At 54.2% G+C, this 22,323-nt stretch overlaps 2 protein-coding genes across 6 annotated transcripts in view; one reads left to right on the plus strand and one right to left on the minus strand.

The window, feature by feature from the left end:
- The window catches only part of Pick1 (protein interacting with PRKCA 1), a 77,533-nt gene extending 61,829 nt beyond the window's left edge, over nucleotides 1-15,704 (plus strand). For 4 of the 5 annotated variants that reach the window (XM_074084462.1, XM_020173600.2, XM_020173582.2 and 1 more), the window contains 10 exons: nucleotides 3,738-3,866; nucleotides 5,581-5,647; nucleotides 6,955-7,044; nucleotides 9,590-9,643; nucleotides 9,983-10,045; nucleotides 10,661-10,794; nucleotides 11,179-11,271; nucleotides 12,167-12,217; nucleotides 14,418-14,562; nucleotides 14,937-15,704. In XM_074084462.1, the coding sequence (XP_073940563.1) occupies nucleotides 3,738-3,866; nucleotides 5,581-5,647; nucleotides 6,955-7,044; nucleotides 9,590-9,643; nucleotides 9,983-10,045; nucleotides 10,661-10,794; nucleotides 11,179-11,271; nucleotides 12,167-12,217; nucleotides 14,418-14,562; nucleotides 14,937-15,205 (1,095 nt within the window). In that variant the 3' untranslated portion in view covers nucleotides 15,206-15,704. The remainder of the gene's footprint in view (nucleotides 1-3,737; nucleotides 3,867-5,580; nucleotides 5,648-6,954; nucleotides 7,045-9,589; nucleotides 9,644-9,982; nucleotides 10,046-10,660; nucleotides 10,795-11,178; nucleotides 11,272-12,166; nucleotides 12,218-14,417; nucleotides 14,563-14,936) is intronic. The other variant, XM_074084463.1, reaches the window with a different exon arrangement.
- Nucleotides 15,705-15,759: 55 nt separating this feature from the next.
- On the minus strand, nucleotides 15,760-21,931 carry Slc16a8 (solute carrier family 16 member 8). The gene is made up of 4 exons (XM_020173289.2): nucleotides 21,718-21,931; nucleotides 20,835-20,978; nucleotides 19,792-20,646; nucleotides 15,760-18,030 (listed from the first exon to the last, which is right to left on the minus strand). Exons 1-4 carry the CDS (start codon nucleotides 21,929-21,931, stop codon nucleotides 17,726-17,728), a joined length of 1,518 nt encoding a protein of 505 aa, XP_020028878.2. The 3' UTR covers nucleotides 15,760-17,725.
- Between the last annotated feature and the right edge of the window lie 392 nt (nucleotides 21,932-22,323).

Raw genomic sequence — 22,323 nt, forward strand, 5'->3', positions numbered from 1 at the left:
GTAGGTTTTGGGGATAAAGAAGTGAGGAAAGCCCCCACCCTTGCAGAGCTCTTATTCTAGTAGAGAGAGCTCTGTGTTTTACTTTTTGAGGAAGTCATGTTTCTTTTCATTTTTTGGCCGGGGGTGGGGGTGGGGGCTGCTTTGCACTAGCAAGCAGGCATTCTACTACTTGAGCCACACCTCCAGTCCATTTTGCTCTGGTTATTTTGGAGTTGGGGAACTCATGAACTATTTCCTCAGGGTGGCCTTGAACCACAATCCTCCCAATCTCAGCTTCTCAAGTAGCTAGGATTATAGACATGACCCACCAGTGCCCAGCTGATTTTTTTTTTTTTTTTTTTTTCAGTTCTTGGGTTCAGGGCCTTGCATTTGCTAGGCAGGTGCTCTATCACTTGAGCCACCGTTGCCTGGCTTGTTCTTCGTTTTCAAGATTATTTTGGCTATTCAAGAGCCCTTAAGATTCCATGTGAACTGGCTCTTGGTTTCACAGGGGCTTGGGCCCCTGTGGCCTCCCTCCTGGGCTGGCACTGTTCATTGCCTATGGCTTTCCTTGTCAAACATTCCCTGTTCCTGGAAGCTCTAATTTCCTGGGTCCTCCGTTATGCTGGCTTCACCTTCACTGCTTCACTCTCTGAGGGGCTGCCTGCAGGAATCCTCTCCTGCCACACATTGCCTGGTTTCCCAGACTGTCCTTTTAAATCTGGTGGAAACCTCCATGACCTCATAACTATTGCATTCTTAATGTAAAAGTACTGCACATTAAGTGATTGTCCCACTGCAACTCCAAGTGTTGAATTCTGTATGTCTGGAAATCCAACAGTACGCTCCGGAGTTCTTAGTGGCCCTAATCTCTTTAGCAGTCATACACTTCCCTTTGCTCCATCTTAACTCACACACCTCTTTTGGGAAAGCTCAAAGTTTTTCAAACCTTTCTGCTCTACTTTTTGATCACAGTTCTCACTGTAAACTTGACAAAGCAGCCAGCAATACCCATGTCACAACCTGAATGCTGGGCTGAAATTTCTTCACCTGTTTAATTAGTCTATCACCTTTAAACTCAGCTTCCTACAAGTCTCAGGGCACAGACAAAATGCAGATAAGTTCTTTGCTAGAATGTAACAGGAATGGCTTCTAGTCTTAGTCTCAACAGAGTCCTCATTCCCATCTGAAACCTAATGAGCACACCTTTACCATCCACATTACTGTTGGCATTCTGGGCTTCTGAGCTCCCACCAGAACAGCCCATTAAAGCTGAGCTATGAACCGATCTGGGATATAATGCATGTATACATGGAAATGTCACAGTGAAACTCTGTGTATAGCTATCTTGAACAAAAATGTCTTTTTTCAAAAACGAAGGACAGGAAGGCAAGACAAGTACTGTGTGGGGGTTGGTACCAGTGGGGGGAGGATATAAGGAAAGGGGGTAGGAGGTGAATGTGGTGGAAATATCATGTACGCATGTATGAAAATGGAGAAATGAGACCTGCTGAAACTATTCCAGGAATGAGGGGATAAAGGAGAAAGATGGAGGGGATGAATTTAACTAAGATATATTGTAAGCACTTTTGGAAATGTCACAGTGTACCCCCAGTACAACAGTAATATGATAATTCAAAAAACAAAAAACAGCTTCCAACATTCTAGGGCTTCTGTAGTGCACATCTCCACACACTTCCAGATTCTTCCCACAGACCAGTTCCAAAGGCATAAGAACCGCATGGTCCTTCACTCACAGCAACAAGGGGTCAGCTACTCCCCTGATTCCAATTTTCTCCATTAGACTTTCAGGGCTATGACAAAAATACCTAATGGAACAACTTAAGGGGAGGAATTAGTTATTTTGGTACAGAGTTTCAAAGGTTTCCATCCATGTTGGGGGGGGCATGGTGGAGCAGCTCACATCACAACATCCAGAAGGAGAGAGGGGGAGGGAGGGAGAGAGAGACACACACACACATGGGCGGACAGACAGAAGAGAAGAGAGAGGGTCCCTTTTATTCATCTGGGTCCCAGTGCCTATGGGATGGTGTTGCCCACATTCAAGGCTGGTCCTCTGCCCCTTAGTTAATCCTTTCTGGACGCACACCGATAAACACATCCCGAGGTGTGCTTTACTAATCTAGGTAGTTCTCAATCCAGTTACGTCAACAGTTAAGATTAACTATTATCCATGTCTTTCCATTTATCTGTCTTTTAATTTCAGCAATTTTTTCCCCCCTGTGGTACTGAGGCTTAAACTCAGGGCCTACACCTTGAGCCACTCCTCCACCCCTTTTTTGTGAAGCGTTTTTTTCAAGATAGGGTCTCGTGAACTATTTGCCTGGTCTGGCTTCGAACCATGATCCTCTTGATCTCTGCTTCCTGCATACCTAGGATTACAGGAATGAGCCACTGGTGCCCAGCTTCAGCAATGTTTTATGACTTTCTTTCTTTCTTTTTTTGTAGTACTGGAGATTGAACCTTGAACCCAGGGCCTTATGCATGCTGAGTAAACACTCTACCACTGAGCTATGTCCCCAGTTCTATAGTTTTCATTATACATCTTTCACTGCCATTATGGTATTTTTAGTGTAACTCCAGAAGGTAGCAGAAAGAAATGTTCATCTTAATTATTACACTTTTTTCCTTAGAATATTATAAACATTATGAAGTGTCCTTTCAACATGCTTTTTATAGAAAATTTAGAAACTATAGGTACTGTAGAGGGAATACAGAATCAGAACCATTGTAATAATTTTGGGATCTCTCCTAGTGGTTTCTTTATGGGTACACTTTTGTGTTTGTATGTATGTCTGTGCACACACTTGAGGAGCCTGCTTTCCCCGTGCTGTAAGTACCACTCACACATCTGATCTTTGATGGACACATGCAATCTCATAGCTAGTGAGTGTAAATCCTGCTGAAGGGGTCACCTTGAGAAAAAGGGCTCACAGGTATTGTGGGGCCCTTGCTCAGGGCTGTTCTTCGGGGACCACACTGAGGTGTAGGAATTGATAACAGGTCCATTGGGGTGCTGAGTCAGCTTGAAGCAGCACTGTTGGAAGAACCTATTTGAAAAATGACATTGAAGGCAAGTATGGTGGTACATGTCTCTAATCCTGGCTACTCAGGAGGCAAAGGTAGGAAGATCAATGTCCAAGGCCAGCAGAGGCAAAAGCACAAGGTCTGATCTGAGAAACAAGCTAAAAGGACTTAGGGGCATGATTTGGGTGGTAGTGCTTGCCTAGCAAATTCGAGGCACTGGGTGAAAAAAAGAAATGACATTGTAGGAACAAGCACTCATGTGGGTGTGTGAGGATGGGTGTGTTTGCTACTAGAAAAGGAAAGTCATGCCAGGCTCTGGTGGCTCACACCTGTAATCCTAGCTATTAATGAGGCAGAGATCAGGAAGATAGTTGTTCAGGGTCATCTCGGGCAAAAAGCAAGATTCTCAAAAATACACAACACAAAAAAGGCAGAGTGGCTCAAGTGTAGAGCACCTGCCTAGCAAGTGTGAGGCTCTTGAGTTCAAGCCCCAGTACCACAAAAAAAAAAAAAAGAACGTCTCATCAGTTTGAATTTACATCCTGTCCTCATCCCCTCCCTCTAAGAATTTGGGCTCGTTCATTTCTGCTTGCCGAGGGGTTCCCCCTTTTCCTCACTGGCACCTGGCAGGGATGGGGCAAGGAACCGAGCTGCTTTCTAGGTGGCTCCTCACTTGCCCCTGTGCCCCTCTGCCTCCTTGTGCTTCCCAGGTATTTGACAATACCCCTGCAGCCCTGGATGGCACGGTAGCTGCTGGCGATGAGATCACTGGTGTCAATGGCAGGTCGATCAAAGGGAAAACTAAGGTGGAGGTGGCGAAGATGATTCAGGAGGTGAAGGTAAGCACTGCTGAAGTGAGTCCAGAGCTGCCGAGCCACTTCTGAGCCCTCCATGCTGTCGGACCCAACAGGCCTGGGGGAGTGGGTCACTGCTCCCCTCCTTGTACCGCAGCATCATAGTACACTCCAGTCTCCCTTGATTTCTCTTGAGTTACTTACTTCTGAATAAATAAATGCCAATTATGCTCCAGGATTTGTGCTGGGCCTGGGCCTTGTGAGCTCCCAGAGGAGTTGAGCCAGGCTATCCCTGGTTGGGGCCGGAGCAGAAGCTAAAAGCCCACAGTGAACTTCCCTCAGTCAGTGGAGTGTAAAAACATTTGCCAGGCCATGCTGGGCTTGGGCAAGGGAAAAGGGATGAGGAGCAGTCCTCCCCTCCTGACAGGAACTCTCGGGTCAGTGGGTCCTCCTGGGCTCTGGGGCAGCTCCCAGTCCAGGCGGGCTCCTGTCCTGTCACTCAATCCCGTGCTGCAGTACCACCTCCCAGTTACTCCAAGGCCTTCCTCCACAGGGTGCTTCCTCCGTGCACAGCAAGCCACATCCTGGCCACTCCAGGAGCATTTCGTAGAGATTTGGCTGCTAGGAACTCCTGGGAAACCAGTATGGCAAAAGAGCCAGTGTGAGGAGTGTGAAGCTATAGGATAATTTACAAGGCCTGGAGGCAGGGTCACCCCCAGCATGAATTAAACTGGGCCCCATGTTTTAGTTCCCTATCCCAGCTGTGCCAGCCACTCTGCCTCCCAGCCCACTTCCATCCTCCATGTCTTGGGAATCTGCTGCATCCCAAAGAGCCCCTTCTTCCCTCCCACTCAGGCAGTCACTTCTCTGGCCTATCCCCAGTGCCCCGTCCTACTGAGTCATCCTATATTCATTCCGTCTCCAAGAAGAGGCTTCCAGGCCTGTACCTCATCCTTCTAGGGCCTCTTCAGCCATGAGACAAACCGTGGGCTGGGTCTCAGAGATCCAGTATATGAAGGAAACAAGGGTTGCTGCCCCTTACAGTTAGGGTGTCACTGTCCCCAGCATTATCTGCTGGGTAGAGGTGCTGATTATGGAATACAGGCAAAGAGTGTGCCATCCTGGCACTGAATTGGGTTGTGCCCATTTCTCTAGCAGTCCCCCCTTTTCTTCTGATCTCTCTTACCAGAGCCCTCCTGTCCTCCCAGGCCTGTCTCACACCAGCCCCTCAGGTGCCTCTTGTGAATGCATGGTTTCCCAGCTCTCAAGTGTGGGTACCAGGCAGGGCTTACTGCCCCGTCTTACTGATGTCTAGAGGAGAAAGTGATCTGCCTTTGGTCACACAGCTGAACCAGAGCCTGGGCTCTTTTTTGCACCCCAGCTGCTCTGTGCTGTGTCCCCAGGGAGTAGTGCATATCCCACCCCTGCATCAGCTCATTTGGTTCCTCCTCAGGACTTGACATTTAAATCCTCTTTGATTTGGATAGATTCAGTCCTGAGTTCAAGGACATTAGGGATTGCAAGGATGAGTGGTTGGGGAAGGCTTCTGGGAGGCTTCCCCTAGGAGAACTTCCTCTGGGCAGTCACTAGAATGCGTGACTCTGATTCCCTGAGTTGCTTCAGCCTCCCCTGCTGGATTGGGGTTTTGGGGGTCCCCTGCCCCTTCTCCTTGGTGACTCAGCACCAAGAGAAAGTGCTCTCCAGAGAGGGTCCTGATGTCCAGGAGGCTCCATCACAACTCTGTGTGCTGCTCTTGCAGGGGGAGGTAACGATCCACTACAACAAGCTGCAGGCGGATCCTAAACAGGGCATGTCCCTGGACATCGGTAAGTGGGCCAGAGCAGGGTGTCCAGTGATCCTACGAGCCCCAGCCCTCCCTTGTGAATGTGGCATCCATAGCTTTGTGGCTATGGGCTCTGCCTTCTTCTGACCAAGCCAATCCCAAAAAGGCCTGGGAGGACCCGGGTGCTCTCCCTGTGGTGGTTTGCAGGACCCTATCCCTGATTTCTCACTCCTTGTGTCCATTCTCCCCTACCTCCAAGCTGCCAGCCACCTCCTCTGGGATCTTGTTGTCCTAGGGTCACCATTTGTGGGCCAGCTCTGGACTTACTATGACTGAGCAAGGTGGGGGCAGCACAACCCTAGCCTGTGTCTCATGGCTACCTGCACACCCCTCTCCTCTTGCCTTCTACAGACTCAGAGTCTGACCTGGACCTTAAGGCATTAGAAAGAGGGTCACAGGCCAACCCTTCTGCCCACAGCATATTCTGGGACATGCTGCGTACTATGAGAGGGTCTGGGCCTTGCTTCTGTAGAAGTTTTAAGACTGAGAGTGTGCTGAGAGGTGACACGTATCTGTAATCCCAGTACTTGGGAGGCTGAGGCAGAACAATTGTGAATTCAAGGCCAGCCTGGGCCTGAGCTATGTAGTGAGACCCTGTCTCAAAAAAAAAAAAAAAAGACTTAAGAGTTGGGACAGTAGCTTCCAGGTCCTCTGGATCAGTTGGCTGGCATTATAGATCAAAGCCTGAGGCCTGAGAGGGCAGCTGGTAATCCCTAGCAAGCACATGGCCAGATGAGCACAGATTTCACCTTTGTGATCCACAAAGACCACAAAGAACAGAGGTGAAGGGCAGATTGAGTCTGCCCTGGAGGCTTTTGCTCTTAAACCCTTTGGTTCCAATCCAGGACCCCTTCCAAGGTCTATCCTGGTCATATCGTCATACTGGTGCTTGATAATGCCTACTACTCAGCCCAGGACCTTGGACCCTCCCCTCCCCCTTCCCTTTCCCTCTCCTTGTACCTGTTACCCCAGGTCCTGACAGAAAGAGAGGAAGGAAGGGCTCTCTCTGGCTGACCTGTCAGTAATTGCTGTCCCTGGGCAGTGATGGGCTCTGGGTGATGGCATGTCATGTTGGCCTCCTGTCAGCTTGCCAGTCCCTCTGAAGTGGAGCACAAGTTAGGCAGGGGCCAAGCGCCTTCCCCACTGGGACACTTCTCACTTCATAACCACTTCCAGCACCAAAACCCAGCTTAGCCCTTGCTGGCCACATGCAGGAAGTGGTGATGGGCTAAGGGTAGGGATGGCCTGAGGCCCAGCAGCACACTCACTGGTTTTTCTCTTCTGGCCCAGTGTTGAAGAAGGTCAAGCACCGGCTGGTGGAGAACATGAGTTCAGGAACAGCTGATGCCCTGGGCCTGAGCCGGGCCATCTTGTGCAATGGTGAGTTCCCTCCTCCCACCCCACTGGAACTTGAGCCCAGGTCTAGGGAGAAGGACATCACAGCTGCCCATCAGGTCCCGTAAGCCTGGCTCTGCCTCTGCTTGGATGGCCAACAAGTCACCATCTGTATTCCTTGAGAATTCCTCCTGAGAGCACCCCAGGCTGTCAGTGGGGTCCTTATAGCTAAGGGTCCCTCAGATCACAGGAGGAAACAGACTCAGGTGGGCAGGTGCCTCCCATTTCCCTAAGTTGGGGGTACCTGCCAGGGTGAGCCTGAGAAGCTGCTGTCCCAGCCTCTAACCCATGGCCCCTGCACGTCCCCAACACACCCACCTCCACTCTGCCCTTCTCCAGGAGGTGGCGCTGTCGTCCTTGTCTCTGGTTCCTGCCCAGGGCCCTGGAGGTGGCTGTCCAGGCTCAGAGAGAAGCCATGTGCAGACGCATTTACACACCCTCAGACACATGCAGCACATTGTCTCCCTGGGACACCAATAAAACACGCAGTCCTGCTCTTCCCTCGCCAGCCCAAGCTTTAAATAGCAGCACTCTGCGTGTATGTGGGGAGATAGAAATACCTATACAAATTGTAGGCTCAGCTGGGCACACTGGGCTTTATTGGCTGGGGAAGTGGGGGTGGAGTCTGAGCGTGTTCCAAATAGGGTACAAAAGTGGTGGCTGCTATTTTTGGCCTCTTGGTGCCTATAAATCCTGTTACTGTAGTTACCAGGCGTTGAGATGAAATTGGAACTGGCTGTTGTGTTTTTCCCCCCAAACCTTGCAATTTCCCCAGCCATAAATAGGGTTTCTAAAATTGAAGCTGTCATGATGTCCCATGACCCAGCTAAAAACAACAGTGCAGCGCTTATATGGCTCCTTTCCTGCTGGCTGGCCACGTGCTCAGTCTCCAGGGAGCCGGGACCTGGAAGAAGCTGTCAGGTGGCCAGTGGCCTCTTTTTTGTGTGTGTGTGTGTGTGTGTGTGTGTGTGTGTGTGTGTGTGTGTGTGTGTGTTACTGGTGTTTGAACTCAGGGTGTATGCCTTGAGCCACTCCACCAGTCCTATTTTTGTGATGAGATTTTTTGAAATAGGGGCTTGTGAATTACTTGCCAGGGCTGGCTTTGAACCATGATCCTCCTGATCTCTGCCTCCTGAGTCACTAGGATTACAGTGACCTGGTCCAATGGCCTCTTGAACACCTCCAAGGTGCTCCCTTCCTCCTTCAGTGGCCTGTCACAAAGCCATCTTCCCTTCCCAGAGAAAGGCCCAGACTCAGTCTGTGCCACACTACTCCCCTTCTATTCAAAAGACTCCAACCAAGGTCAACACAGGAGCCTGAGGAATGAGACACACTGGCTGGCTCAGACAGTCCCTGGCCCTATGGCTTTGGACACATTGCTTTACCTCTCTGTTCCTCAGTTTTCTTTGTAAAACCGGCTAAGTAGTTCATGCCCACGGGCTCAGGCTGAGGAGGGGCTGAGAGCTGTCTGGGAGCCTTCAGTGAGCTGAGCCCACAGCACAGTGACTCAGGTTGTGGCTGCTAGCTACTGAAAACCCTGTGCCCTGGAGGTGGCTGGGTAAAGAAGTCACCATCGTGGGTCCTTGCCCTCAGATGTGTGTCCCTTGTCTTCACCAGGTGGCAGACCTACCAGAATTGGGGGGAGCCCAGGGAGGGCAGTGTGCCCTGCAGAGGAAGCCTGTGTGTACTGGCTCCTCCCTGTGCTGGCCCTTTACTGGGCTCATTCGCTCCCTGAAACTCCCCTCCCCTTTCTGGAATGCTTGCCATCCCTGGCAACCAGCTTCCTCCCATTGTGAGTCCCTGAGGTGAGGCATCTACCCCTTCCCCTCCCCTGTGATGCTCTGGTTACTAACCAGCCACTGCCCTGGCTCCCCTGCTGGGGAACCCTAAAGGCTGGACTTGGAGCTTGTTCACCATGGTCATCCCTTGGGCTTACATGGTGGGCCCCAAGCAGATGCTCAGTAAAACTCTTATGAAGCTGATGGCTGTGACAAGTCCTGCCTCCAGTGTGAGCTCTTCCTCCAAGTCCTTCCCCAAATCCTGCTTTCCCTTCATGGCCACTGTGTGCTCACTATGGCTACTGCACAGCCTGCCTTAGCCATTGTCAACACATCCTCTCTCCTGCCCATATCTGACTCCCAGCCTCCCTGACCCTCAGCAGGCTGTGTTAGAAGTGTGGGGAGCCACCCACAGGTCTGGCCCACTATCGCATACTTACGACTTTGGGAAGGGTCTGTGACATTGCTCATCTGCCCCTGGGTTGGCCTCAACTGGTGGGGGTCGGGAGTATCCAACATCCTGAGGTAGCCTGCCTGGCCCCAGCTCCTCTCGTGGGTGAGCTCAGCTACTGATGAATCACCTTGGAGCCCAGCTGGCCCTAAGGTGTCACCCCTCCACACACCCCTGACTCTCTGAGGGCCGCCTCTCCCTCTTATTCCAGCCCCAGTGCTGGCCGTGGCCCTCCTCTGGCCACTCTTCTTATCCTTAGCTTGCAGAGCTGAGTGGGCTCACATGTTTTCAATCTCCACAGATGGGCTTGTGAAAAGGCTGGAGGAGCTGGAACGGACTGCTGAGTTGTACAAAGGTGGGTAGGGACCTTGGCCTGGAAGTGCCTGGTGCTGGCTGTATCCTGGGGAGCCCTGCTCCAAAGAGGGTGGTAGTATGGGCAGAAGGCCAGCCTAGAAAATCCTAGGATTTTCCAATAAGCATGAGGAGACCTTGTCCACTTGCATCACAGAGTCCTGGTTGTCTGTCCGATGGGGCATCACAGTGTAGCTGGCTCAGCCTTCACCCCTGGGCCCTGGTGAGGCTGTGGGAAGAGCCAGTGGACCTGGTACCCAGTGAGGACCTCAGGTGGGCTGGGAGTTTGAGGGGCCAGTGTGGTCCTTTATACCTCCATGTGTCACTTGGGTCTCTCCCACAGGAATGACAGAGCACACCAAGAGCCTCCTTCGGGCCTTTTATGAGCTGTCACAGACCCACCGGGGTAATGGTATCCCCAAACCTGCTGCGTGGCCCCAGGCAAATTGCTGTCCCTCTCTGGGCTCAGTGGTCCCTGTACAGTGAGTGTATGGCCAGGTTCACACCCATGCTGAGCCTGACCCATAGTTCTGACCTTCAGCCAGATACCAGGGTGGAGGAATAACAGGCCAGGAGAGCATTTGGGGACCCCAACCTGTCTTCTTGCACTGCTGCATACAGTGCGCATAGGCCCTTTCTTACTTGTGAGGTCTCATTTCCCACAAATCCTGTGAGCAGGACAGCCGCAGGTGGCCCCATTTATAGGTAGGGGTAGAAGCCAGATAGGAAATGGTCCTAGAGCTCTTAAGGCAGAGCTGGGCATTGGAACTCAAGCGACTGGCGCTCTGCTCAGACACCCTCCTCAGGTCTCACGAAGCCAGTTCCCTCAGGCTGTAGAAGATGTAAAGTGGCTCCCTTCAGGTAGACCACATCAGACCTTGTCTTCCCCCTTTGGGTGGAGGCTCCACATAGACTTTGTCTTCTAGCCTGCCAGGCTCCTTGCCCTGCTCCCCGGCAAACCCCTGGCTTCTCCATTAGGGGGTCAAGTAGGGGCAGCCTTCAAGGCAAACTTGTCATGCAGCCTTTGGGGACGTGTTCTCTGTGATTGGGGTGCGGGAGCCCCAGCCAGCAGCAAGCGAGGCTTTTGTGAAGTTCGCTGATGCTCACCGCAGCATTGAGAAGTTTGGCATTCGGCTCCTGAAAACGATCAAGCCGGTGGGTCCCACTGCACAAATGGTGTGTGTTCAGCTTGTGGAGGTGGGGAGGGTGGTGTGGTGGGAGGGGCAGCATGGTGTGCAGGCCCCATCCTATGCTAGAGTCAGATGCTAGGGATTAGGCTCCAGCTTGGTCACCTCTTAGCCAGTCGTCAGTAAACCTCAGGGTTGACCTCGAGACCAGTTTGCGCTCTGTTCTGCCAGAGTCACAGTTTGCCCTTGGCCTGGGCTTAGTCCTCTAACCTTGACAGCAACAAGACCATCAGGGGGTGCCTTTGGCTGACAGCTTGAAGCTACTAAAGGGGACACAGCAGTTACCATTCTTGGTCGCCTTGGCCACCCCTTACCTAAGTGTGCCTCCCCCCAACCCCCCACCACCTCCCAGATGCTGACGGACCTGAACACATACCTCAACAAAGCCATCCCCGACACACGCCTCACCATCAAGAAGTACCTGGACGTGAAGTTTGAATACCTGGTGAGCGGTTTGCAGGTGGCCGGCCTGCTGGGCTGAACCCACCCTGGAGGCTTGCCCTGCCATAGCAACCAGACCATGGCAGGCTGGATGTGGCCAGACCTGACGTGTTTGATTGGGGCTCTGGGATCGAAGGCCTGGCTGGGGAGTCCAGTATAGTGTAGGCCCTGCTCTCCCACATGGAGGGGCCTTGGGAAGCCTAGAGCCAGGGCAGGCAGGGTTCTTACTCTGCACTACTACAACCTATTGGGGGTTTTGTCGCCTTTAACATGGGTTAGACTAGGTCTAGGTTGCTTAAAGTGGGTGTCAAGGAATCTTAACGAGTTTTATTTTAAATAATCATTCTGTGGTCAAAAGAGTTGAGAAAATACTGTTGGGCAAGCCAAGCACCCTTTGCTGTGGGACTTCTCAGTGCCTTGAACTGGCCCACATGCAGTGTCTTCAAGGGACTTCCCAAATTCCTTTGACCATGGAACCTTTTTTTCTCTCTTTAAAAATTTTTATTTGTATTTGTCTTTTACTGTGCTTGGGATGGAACCTAGGGTCTTGTGTATGCTAGGCAAGTACTATACCACTGAGCCACACCCCCTCATCCCCAGAGCATCTCTTGGGAGTTGAATTCAGACACCTTTGGACTGACTAAGTCCTTAGGCCGTCCCACCCTCCCAGATGAGTGCCCTTGCTCACCTGCTGCCCCCTCCCCAGGCCTCCCTGCGCACCTGCCCAGAGCCTCTCCCAGGTGGTCTCAGTGCCTGGCATGGCTGCTGTTCTCTGGATGGACCCCCATGCTTCTTATGTAGCCTGGGAGCATAGTATGGCCTGGGGACAGCTGGGGACATTAGGATGGGTGTCCGGGAGACTTAGCTGCTCTGACTGCCTGGCCTCTCCTGTTTCACAGTCATACTGCCTAAAAGTGAAGGAGATGGACGATGAGGAGTACAGCTGCATTGTGAGTACTAAAGGGTTAGGGGCTGGCCCAGGTGTAGCACAGGCTTGGGAAGACTCTCACACCTTCCCCAGTTTCTCATAATGCCCCAGAAGGGCCTGGGTCTGCAAGGGATGGAGACCCTTGCAGAGGGAGCAGGTGGATGGGCCAGCCTTGGGAGACCTGAGGGGCTTGGGTTTGAACTCAGCCTCTCCCTTGCCAGGCAGGTGCTCTACCACTTGAGCCACTTTTCAAATGTGGCTTGCATTTTTTGCCTGGATCATGATCCACCTATTTTTTTTTTTTCATTTTTCTTTTATTATTCATATGTGCATACAAGGCTTGGTTTATTTCTCCCCCCTGCCCCCACCCCCTCCCTTACCACCCACTCCACCCCCTCCCTCTCCCCCCCACCCCCTCAATACCCAGCAGAAACTATTTTGCCCTTATCTCTAATTTTGTTGTAGAGAGAGTATAAGCAATAATAGGAAGGAACAAGGGGTTTTGCTGGTTGAGATAAGGATAGCTATACAGGGCATTGACTCACATTGATTTCCTGTGCATGGGTGTTACCTTCTAGGTTAATTCTTTTTAATCTAACCTTTTCTCTAGTTCCTGGTCCCCTTTTCCTATTGGCCTCAGTTGCTTTAAGGTATCTGCTTTAGTTTCTCTGCATTAAGGGCAACAAATGCTAGCTAGTTTTTTAGGTGTCTTACCTATCCTCACCCCTCCCTTGTGTGCTCTCGCTTTTATCATGTGCTCATAGTCCAATCCCCTTGTTGTGTTTGCCCTTGATCTAATGTCCACATATGAGGGAGAACATACGATTTTTGGTCTTTTGAGCCAGGCTAACCTCACTCAGAATGATGTTCTCCAATTCCATCCATTTACCAGCGAATGATAACATTTCGTTCTTCTTCATGGCTGCATAAAATTCCATTGTGTATAGATACCACATTTTCTTAATCCATTCGTCAGTGCTGGGACATCTTGGCTGTTTCCATAACTTGGCTATTGTGAATAGTGCCGCAATAAACATGGATGTGCAGGTGCCTCTGGAGTAACAGTCTTTTGGGTATATCCCCAAGAGTGGTATTGCTGGATCAAATGGTAGATCGATGTCCAGCTTTTTAAGTAGCCTCCAAATTTTTTTCCAGAGTGGTTGTACTAGTCTACATCCCCACCAACAGTGTAAGAGGGTTCCTTTTTCCCCGCATCCTCGCCAACACCTGTTGTTGGTGGTGTTGCTGATGATGGCTATTCTAACAGGGGTGAGGTGGAATCTTAGTGTGGTTTTAATTTGCATTTCCTTTATTGCTAGAGATGGTGAGCATTTTTTCATGTGTTTTCTGGCCATTTGAATTTCTTCTTTTGAGAAAGTTCTGTTTAGTTCACATGCCCATTTCTTTATTGGTTCATTAGTTTTGGGAGAATTTAGTTTTTTAAGTTCCCTGTATATTCTGGTTATCAGTCCTTTGTCTGATGTATAATTGGCAAATATTTTCTCCCACTCTGTGGGTGTTCTCTTCAGTTTAGAGACCATTTCTTTTGATGAACAGAAGCTTTTTAGTTTTATGAGGTCCCATTTATCTATGCTATCTCTTAGTTGCTGTGCTGCTGGGGTTTCATTGAGAAAGTTATGATCCACCTATTTATGTCTCCTGCATAGCTGGGATGACAGGTATGAACCACCACACCCTGCTTATTGGTTGAGATGGAGCTCACTTTGCCCAGACTGGCCTTGAACCGTGATCTTCCCAATCTCTATCTCTTGAGTAGCTGGGATTACAGGCCTGAACTAAGGACCTGACCTGGCTAAACTTTTGTTCCTATAGTTTGAAGTTGTCCCTCCACCCCCAGCCTCTTTGGGCCTCTGGGTGTTGGCTAGCTTGCTGTGAGGCTCCTGCTGGGAAAAGCTAATGGCTGTCATTCAGGAGTGGTGCTTTAACTTTAAAATTTATATTGTTTTTGCTGTCGGGATATCTTATGACCAGTGTTCATTTATTCAGTGTGGCAGGGCTTGGGTTTTCATTGTTGATTTTTCTGCCTCCAAAGCTCAGTGCTTCTAACAGTCACTAGCATCTCAGAACAGAGGAGCCCGTTGTAGCTCTGAGGGGTGCAGTGTGGTGTGGGCTTCACCCTGCAGCCCTCCTGCTGTGCCCATCTGTGCCGGAGAGGGCCCCCCATTCTGCCCTGGCTCCCTAACGTGCTCGCCCTGCCCCAGGCTCTAGGGGAGCCCCTGTACCGAGTGAGCACTGGCAACTACGAATACCGCTTGATCCTGCGCTGCCGCCAGGAGGCGCGCGCGCGCTTCTCCCAGATGCGCAAGGACGTGCTCGAGAAGATGGAGCTGCTGGACCAGAAGCACGGTGAGCGCTGGGGTGGGTGCCCGCCAGCCGCGGGCTCACAGCTAGCTAGTCCAGCCTTTCATTGCCCTTAGTATGGGCCACCTCTTACCTGTTGGAGACAGGAAAACAGGCCCAGAGAGGTGAAGTCTTCCTGAGGTCCCAGGCTGCCTGGAACGCACCCACCTCCCCGGGTCCTGGCCTGGCAGCCCCAGGTGTGGCTTCATGATCCGTTCGCGCTGGAGCCAGGGGGCCTAGGCAGCCTGGTCTGCGTCATCCCAGGGTCCGGCGCCTGGGAGGTGCCCGAGTGGGAATGCCGGTGCCGGGTAATTGGGGTTGTCCCCACAAGGCAGGTAGCCACAGTCACTGGACCTGTGTCCCCCACCCTCCTGCCCCAGTCCAGGACATCGTGTTCCAGTTGCAGCGCTTTGTGTCCACCATGTCCAAGTACTACAACGACTGCTACGCGGTGCTGCGTGATGCCGACGTCTTCCCCATCGAGGTGGACCTGGCACACACCACTCTGGCCTATGGCCCCAACCAGGGCGAGTTCATAGATGGCGAGGATGAAGAGGAGGAAGAGGACTCAGCGGCCCAGGAGCCGTCCAGGGATGCGCGGGGAGCTGCTGGGCCCCTGGATAAGGGTGGAAGTTGGTGTGACTCCTGAGCGCCCCGTGGGTGGATGGGGGGTAGGGCAGCGGGAGGTCCGCAGTGGGTACGGGGCGGGGCCGCGCACCCGGGCGCATAAAGGCCTGCTGGCACGGCTGAGGCGCCTGCCTCCCTGCTCCTCTGTCCTCGCACAGCAAATCCGGGTTCCTGCCGGGGAAAGGCGCCAGGCCAGGCCCACAGCCTGGGCCTTGGACACTAGCCCCCACTCTTCCTTCCCACCTCCCCAGCTAGAGGGAGCTTGGCCTCTGGACCTGCCTCAGGAAGGACAGGGCAGAAAGGAAGAGGGGCTGGAGGTGGCAGGAAATCCAGACCTGTTCCTGCGGGCATCTCTGCTGGCCCCCCTAGCCTGCTGGGAGTGGGGGCCAGGTGGACAGCCCAGGCTGGGGCCACCATCTCATGCACACCTCGGTGGCCTTTATTTATTTTGTTCCCTGACTCAGCCACTTCTGGAGAGGGCTGGGCACTGGACCTGTATTGAATAAACAAACCCAGACAGACGGGCTCTTTTCGGTGGCTCGGAACTCCCCCTCTGCTGCCACCCTCACCAGGAGGCCGGGCACAGTGTTTCCCCAGCCACTGGGGACACCAGCCTCCGAGAAGCCTCTTTCTCAAACCGATAGGCATAGGGAACAGAGGGTATCTGAAGTCAGGCCTGCCGGGTTCCACAGCCTTGGCCGTCACCCGCCCCGCCGCTTTCTCCCTCACCTTTGGCCTCTTGTGCTCCTGGACATGAAATAAACTTTAGCTGAAGAAGGGCAGGACAGACACTGGGTCAGGGTGACCTGAGGCCTCAGGTGGGGGTGGGAGACTTAAGTCCATGTGCACCTGTTCTGCCCAGGGCTGTGGCGGGAGGCTCAGGGAGATGCCACACTTAGGCTGTGACTGCAAAGTGGCAGAACAGGGTGGCCACACGTCCTGCGTTGTCTGGCCAGGTACAGCACACACCTGTGGCCCTAGTGTACTTAATAATAGTGGCCCTTTCCCTCTAAAGTGTCCTTGTTAGGACAGTGGATACAGTCCTGAGAACTGGGGTGGGGAGAGGTGCCAGGATCCAAATGGAGAAGCAAGTTTCTGCTCAGCAGCTCTGAGCAGGCAGGTCGCAGCAGAAACCCAGACAGGCTTCTCAGACAGAAGGGCAAGGAGGGAGGGTTGGGCTGTCTGTCACCAGGAGTACATGTGGGTCCCCCGCAGAGCCTTCAGACCACACCACCTCTGTGAAGGGGGCAGCCAGCATGAAGGTCAAGACCAGAACCTACTGCTTGGTATCCACCTGTGGCCTCTGTGATCCTAGACTGGTCTCTAACCTCACCATGCCTCAGTATCCCCATTTGAAGTGTGGATAGCAGTGGCACCCACGTCACTTGGCTGTTAGAATTAAATGGGTTAACATTTGCAAAGGGCTTAGAACAGAGTGTAGCCCAGAGTTAAGTGCTCCTGGAGTGTTTGTTAGAGTGCAGTCCATTGGTGGTGTGGGGGAACCAGGGACAAAGAAGATGTGGTGGTGTGGGGGAACTACGGACAAAGAGAAGATGGCCAGGCATTGGCAGAGCTTCGAGACTTCCTGCAGCCCAGATGGAAAAGGAGGCCCAGCTGGGAACAGTGGGTGGCAAGGATCACTGATGGGATGGGCTCTGCTGAGGGGCTCTTGTTAGAAGGAACCAGGAGTGAGACAGAGAGGTCAGCCAGGGTCAAAGTACAAGAGCCAGGCATTGTGATGACACCTGTAATCCCTGTACTTGGGATGCTGAGGCAGAAGGATCTCAAGTTTGAGGCCAGCTTGGGCTACATGGCGGTAATAACCCCTAGCACTCCCTATGGGGGGCAAGTAGGTGCCAGGGCCAGCGCTGACCCACAAAGCCACAGTGGTGTCTTCAGGAATACAGTGAGAGCAAAAAGTGACAGGTCCCTGGCTATAGGACCCCCAAGTGCACCCTCTGGAGGGGGGAGGATGCTCTCAGGACAGTGAGGGGTTAGTTCTCCTGGTGGCAGGCAGCAGGGCCAGAGGTGTGTTGTTGAGCCCTTGGTTCCCACATGCTCTCCTGAATTTGCTGTCCTTCAGTGCTGAGTAGGCACAGGACTGACCCAGGGTCTGTGCTTTCTCATGCAGATGACAGCCAACAGCCCGTTGTATAGCCATCTGGGAAGTGCCCCCACCCTTTCACCTCTGATACTTCCTTTCCCAGCTCCGGTAGCTTGAGTCTGGGGAAAACCCTCATAACTCCCCTACTCTCTCCATCTCCGTCCTCCCCCTCCCCCATCATGGCAGCCGGAGCCTTGAAGGCATGGGGACAGAACTTGACTTCAGCTGAGTTTTATGAACTTGAGTTCCTGTCAGTCCACAGCAGCTTCACTGCAAGGGACAGGGCCTGGCAGATAGGAAGAAGATCCTGGGACACTAAAGGGATCAATTGCAGCCTGGATGTGCCCTGGGGACGACCTCAGAGTTTGGTCTCCCAGCGTGCCAGGCCCTCAGAGGGGAAGCCGTGCTCCCAAGGCCACAGGCCATCCATCCAGTGTGCTACACTGGCTCAGGTTCTGCCTCCACCTCTGGTTCCAGGGACCCAGCTCGGGGACTTAGCACCTCTAGGGCCTCAAGGCTACTGGACTCCTTGGTGCTGGCAGGTAGTGGCCCAGAGTCTGCCTCGGCCTCAGCGTTTTCAGTGTCGCTGGACCCACCCTCAGTGGCCGGGCTGGACGGGGCATCTTGAGAACGGCGCAGGCAACAGTAGGTAGCAACCGCCATGAAGACTCCGGCCACCGCCACCTCTGAGCCAGCCAGGTAGAAGATGATCTGGTAGTTTTTCAGTGCGTCCACTAGGCGGCCTGGGGTAGGGGATGGGAAGTCAGGGCCTGCCAGGGTCCCCCTTCACCCCTCTCCCTGTAAACATAGGGACAGTGCTGCTGATTTGGTGGGGCTCACCAGTGACACACACCTGACATCCCCCCACCCACGCCTGTTTTTATTTCTGTCTTAAAGTGCAAAACTCTGTATTTCCTCTGCCATCTCTCCTCTTTGGACCTGTTTCGAAAGCAGTATGGGGCTTTCGGTGCAGCAGTATACAAGGCCTTCCCCCGCCCCCCTGCACCCTGATTCAAGCCCTACAGTGTCCTGTGGCTTGCCCAGCTGCGGGTGTTATGGGTGGCAGTGGGGAGGGGACCTTGGCTTTGCCCTGCTCCCCTGGGGCTCTCCAACTCTTGCTCTTTTCACACAGCAACCTTGTTTTGAAGGATGTGGTCCAGTGCCCCAGCCTCCCAGTCCCTCCTAGGGGCCATGTGCCCCCCAGACTGAACTTTCATTAATACAGCCAGGGTCCGATCTGTGCTTCAGAAACAGGGCTTGTTCTATTTCTGTCACAACCTTCCTTCCTCCCTTGCTTCTGTCACTTTTCTTGGTGGAGGGATTGAACCCAGGACCTTGTGTGTGCTAAAACGTGCTCTACCCTTGAGCTACATTGCAGTCCCCCCAATTTTTTTCAGTACTGGGGTTTGAACTCAGGATCACACACTTACCAGACAGGTCCCTACTACTTGAGCCATGCCCCAGCTCAGCTGGAAAATCTTTTTTTTTTTTTTTTTGGCGATACTTGGGTTTGAACTCAGGGGCTCATGCTACAGGCAGGAAAATCTTAACTGCAAATATTTTCCCCTAATGTGGGGTTTCTCTAGGGCATTTCTTGTAGCCGTCCATACAAGGTGATGGCCTTCAGAAAGTTTCCTAGTGTTCCCTGAGCCAGCTGCCTCACCCAAACTCCTCTGAGCAGCACTCCCCAACATCGCTGTCCCTGCCCAGCCATTCCAGGGTCACAAGACATGGCAGGCGGGTTCCTGAGCCTTTGGGTGGGTAAGAGTGCCCACAGGTGAAGCAGCTAACCCTATCTCAGCTGCAGCCAGGGCCCCAGCAACAGTGGCCTCCCTGCATCCTGCCTGGAGCTTCTCTTGCCCACAGGTGGGCTCCTGCTGTTTCACAATAACTCTACAACCCAGGAAGACCCCAATGTCCCCCATCTCCAGCTTTTCAATCTTTAGTTCACTTGTATAAGGCCACTGTCCCCCAACAACCCACAGACCTATTCATGCTGTACCCTACCCTGTGGGCTCTGGCAGGACCAGAGTCCTGGTCTGGCCACCCTCAAAATGGTGGTCTCCTAAGCCAGAGGAACTGAGAGTGCTCAGCTGCCTACTGAGCACCTTTGCTCTGCTCCTGGCCCCTGGGCTGACTCCCAAAGACAATGTCCTTCCTCATTTCCCACACACTCTGGGACTTAAAGCATCCAGACACATTCTCTCAAGGTGTGGCTGTTTAGCATGGGTAGGTCGTGGCTCTAATGGTTCTAACTCTGGGACTGCAACTGTGCCTCAGTTTCCCCATTGCAAAATGAGGACAAGCATTTGGGTCAACTGGCTTTTCTGTTACCCCTCACCCCAAGCTGCTCAGAGCGGGAACTAACTGGTCAGGAAGGAGAGTCCACCCACCCGGTTGTCTCTGCCTTTCTTCATATATGGAAGTCCATCTGGGACAGGGAGGGGCTCCCCTCAGACTAAAGGGCTCTAGGTCTTGTCACCCGCTCCTCCTGAGGGGCGCACCGGCAGTGGGCGGTCCGATGAGCACAGCCACGGCCTCCACGAGCAGCACCAAGCCCAGCGCACTGGGGAAGCGGGGCGCGCCCACAGTCGCCATGAGCACCTCGAACTGCAGTGCGCCCACCATGCCGTAGGAGAGGCCGAAGGCGATGCAGAAGGCGACGAGGGTGCCATAGGAGCGCGCATGCGCGCTGCTCAAGTCCGTGAGCCCGTTGGCTAGCAGCGCCAGGCTGAAGAGGTAGGGGACATGCGGTCGCAGGCGTGCCAGGCCCGCCAGGGCACCACAGGCCGGCCTCGCCACAATGTCCACGAAGCCCACGATGGACAGCAGGAAGGCGGCCTCGGCGTCAGGCACGCCCGAGTCCTTGGCGTAGTTCACCAGCAGGATGGCGGGCACGAAGAGCCCGAGCGCCATCAGGAACTTGGTGACGACGTACACTGCGAAGGCGCGGTCGGCGCACACAGCCACGTCCAGCAGGCGGCGGCGGGCATGGCCGCCAGGGGGCGCCCCGCGCTGGCTCGGGCCGGCACCGCCCGCCTCCGCCTCCGCCTCCCCGGGAGCGTCCCCCGCGCTGTCCTCTGCGCTGTCCTCGCGTGGCGGTGCGCGCCGCCCGCGCGCACAGGGCGGTGGCCGCATGACGGCTCCGCACGCGCAGCAGTGCAGCAGGAGGCCGCCGAACAGCAGGAAGCCGCCGCGCCAGCCATAGCGCTCCAGTAGCACCTGAGCGAGCGGCGACAGCGCGGACAGGAACACGGGGCTGCCCGCCGCCGCCAGCCCGTTGGCCAGAGGCCGCCGCCGCTCGAAGTACAGTCCCAGCATGATGAGCGACGGCTGGAAGTTGAGGGCCAGGCCGAGGCCTGCAGGCGGGCGAGGTGGCGCTGGGCGCGGTCCCCGGGGCGCTCCTCCTCCCCAGCGCCACAGGAGGGAGGGATCAGCCCCAACGGGGCGGGCGGACCCGGGGGACTTCGAGGACAGGAGGACTTGCAGCAAGGACTACCGACCCGCAGCCCCACCCCCACAGGAGAGAAGAGCAGTGGGCCCTCACCTGTGAGCACCCCAGCCGTCAGGTACAGCTCCAGGAGCCGCGTGGCGAAGGAAGCTAGGATCATGCCCGCCGAAGCCAGTAGCCCGCCCGCCAGCATCACCGGGCGACAGCCAAAGCGTGTCACAAGGATGCTGGACACGGGGCCTGTGGGCGAGGCAGGGTCACCACCCGGGCTGGACCCATCTTCCCTCCAGAGGATGCACACCAGGCTTTGCACTTCTGATTCGTAGAAGACGGCCTCGAAAGGATGCTGTCACACTCCCTCCCCCACCCCCATTCAGAGACCCAGAGAGCGCAGTGTCTGGCCAAGGTCACTCAGCTTGACTGGGCTAGGAGGGGTGGGGGCTGGGTGGGGGAATTCATCATGTCCCAGAGCCCCCTTGACAATCCGGAACCAAAGCAGAAAGGGGAGGCTTCCACTCTTTATGGTGACAGACTCCACACTTGGCACAGCCTGGAATCCCATCCACTCTGCCTGAGGTCCTCCCACAGGCTCCCCCAACACCGCTGCTCGCCCTCCAGTATCCAGTGCATGCCCCCCCTCCATGGTGGCTAGGGCTGCGGGGAGTTACTTTAGATCAGTTTTCCCACCCGTAAAATAGGGGGTGTAGGTCTGTTGGCAGGAATGGCATACCCATCCCCCACCCCCACCCCCACCCCCGCTGGCCAGGTCAGTCACCTGGGCCGAACTTCGTGTCTGATCGCTACCCATTCTCTGCCTTCTCCTCTCCTCTTTCTGGTACCCCGGTTCCACAGGAAGGAGGCCATGCCTATGCCTACCCAGGGCCCAGGGATGCTCAGGAGACCCGTATATCCTGGTTCCCATCCCAACTTCCAAATCTGGGGTCCCCAGGGAGGCACAGGGACTGAGAGGGGCACTGACCCGTGCCATAGAGCATGGCCAGCATGATGGAGGACACCCAGGCCGTGTCACTGTATCCAGCACCGAAGTCGCGCATGAGCGCGCGGTAGAAGACGCTGACGGCCTTGGGAAAGCCGTAGGCGAAGCCGGTGACCACGAAGCAGGCGCCCAGCACCACCCAGCCCCAGCCACCATCTGGGGGACCCACACCCCGCTGGGGGCCACCAGCGCCCATCACCACCGCCTCTGCTGGGAGAAGGGGAAGAGCAAGAGGAAGTGGCTGGGACTGTAGTCCAGAGGATGGAGAACTGCAAGGAGAAACAGAGGCTGGGGCAGCCACCCCCACCTAGTGCCCTGCTCAGGTGGTGGAACCAGGAGGGGAGGGTACCCTGAGTCTCCCCCTCCTTCAGGGGCTGTGAAGGGTGAGGGGCAAATACTGATGGGTCCCACCTGAGACTTCAGGAAGGCTCCTCCGGAGAGCTGTTTTCTCCCTCAGGACCTAGTGAAGGCAGGGGAAGGGGTGTAAGTGAGTGCCAGAGCCAGGCAGCCAATGTGTGCCCAGAGGTGTGTGGGGACCAGTGTCCCATTCTGTCCATGAGGGTCTCTGAACAAATGGAACATACACCC

This window comes from Castor canadensis, chromosome 8, assembly GCF_047511655.1.
Source record: "Castor canadensis chromosome 8, mCasCan1.hap1v2, whole genome shotgun sequence".
Lineage (NCBI taxonomy): Eukaryota > Metazoa > Chordata > Mammalia > Rodentia > Castoridae > Castor > Castor canadensis.

What these genes read in the sequence shown, in the direction of transcription:
- Slc16a8 (XM_020173289.2), bottom strand. Translation starts at nt 21,931, where the DNA reads ATGGGCGCTGGTGGCCCCCAGCGGGGTGTGGGTCCCCCAGATGGTGGC. An exon ending in GGCCATGCTCTATGGCACGG is followed by an intron (nt 20,979 to 21,717) that starts GTCAGTGCCCCT and finishes CCTCGCCCACAG; the next exon opens with GCCCCGTGTCCAGCATCCTT. An exon ending in CATCGGACCGCCCACTGCCG is followed by an intron (nt 18,031 to 19,791) that starts GTGCGCCCCTCA and finishes CCCCTACCCCAG; the next exon opens with GCCGCCTAGTGGACGCACTG.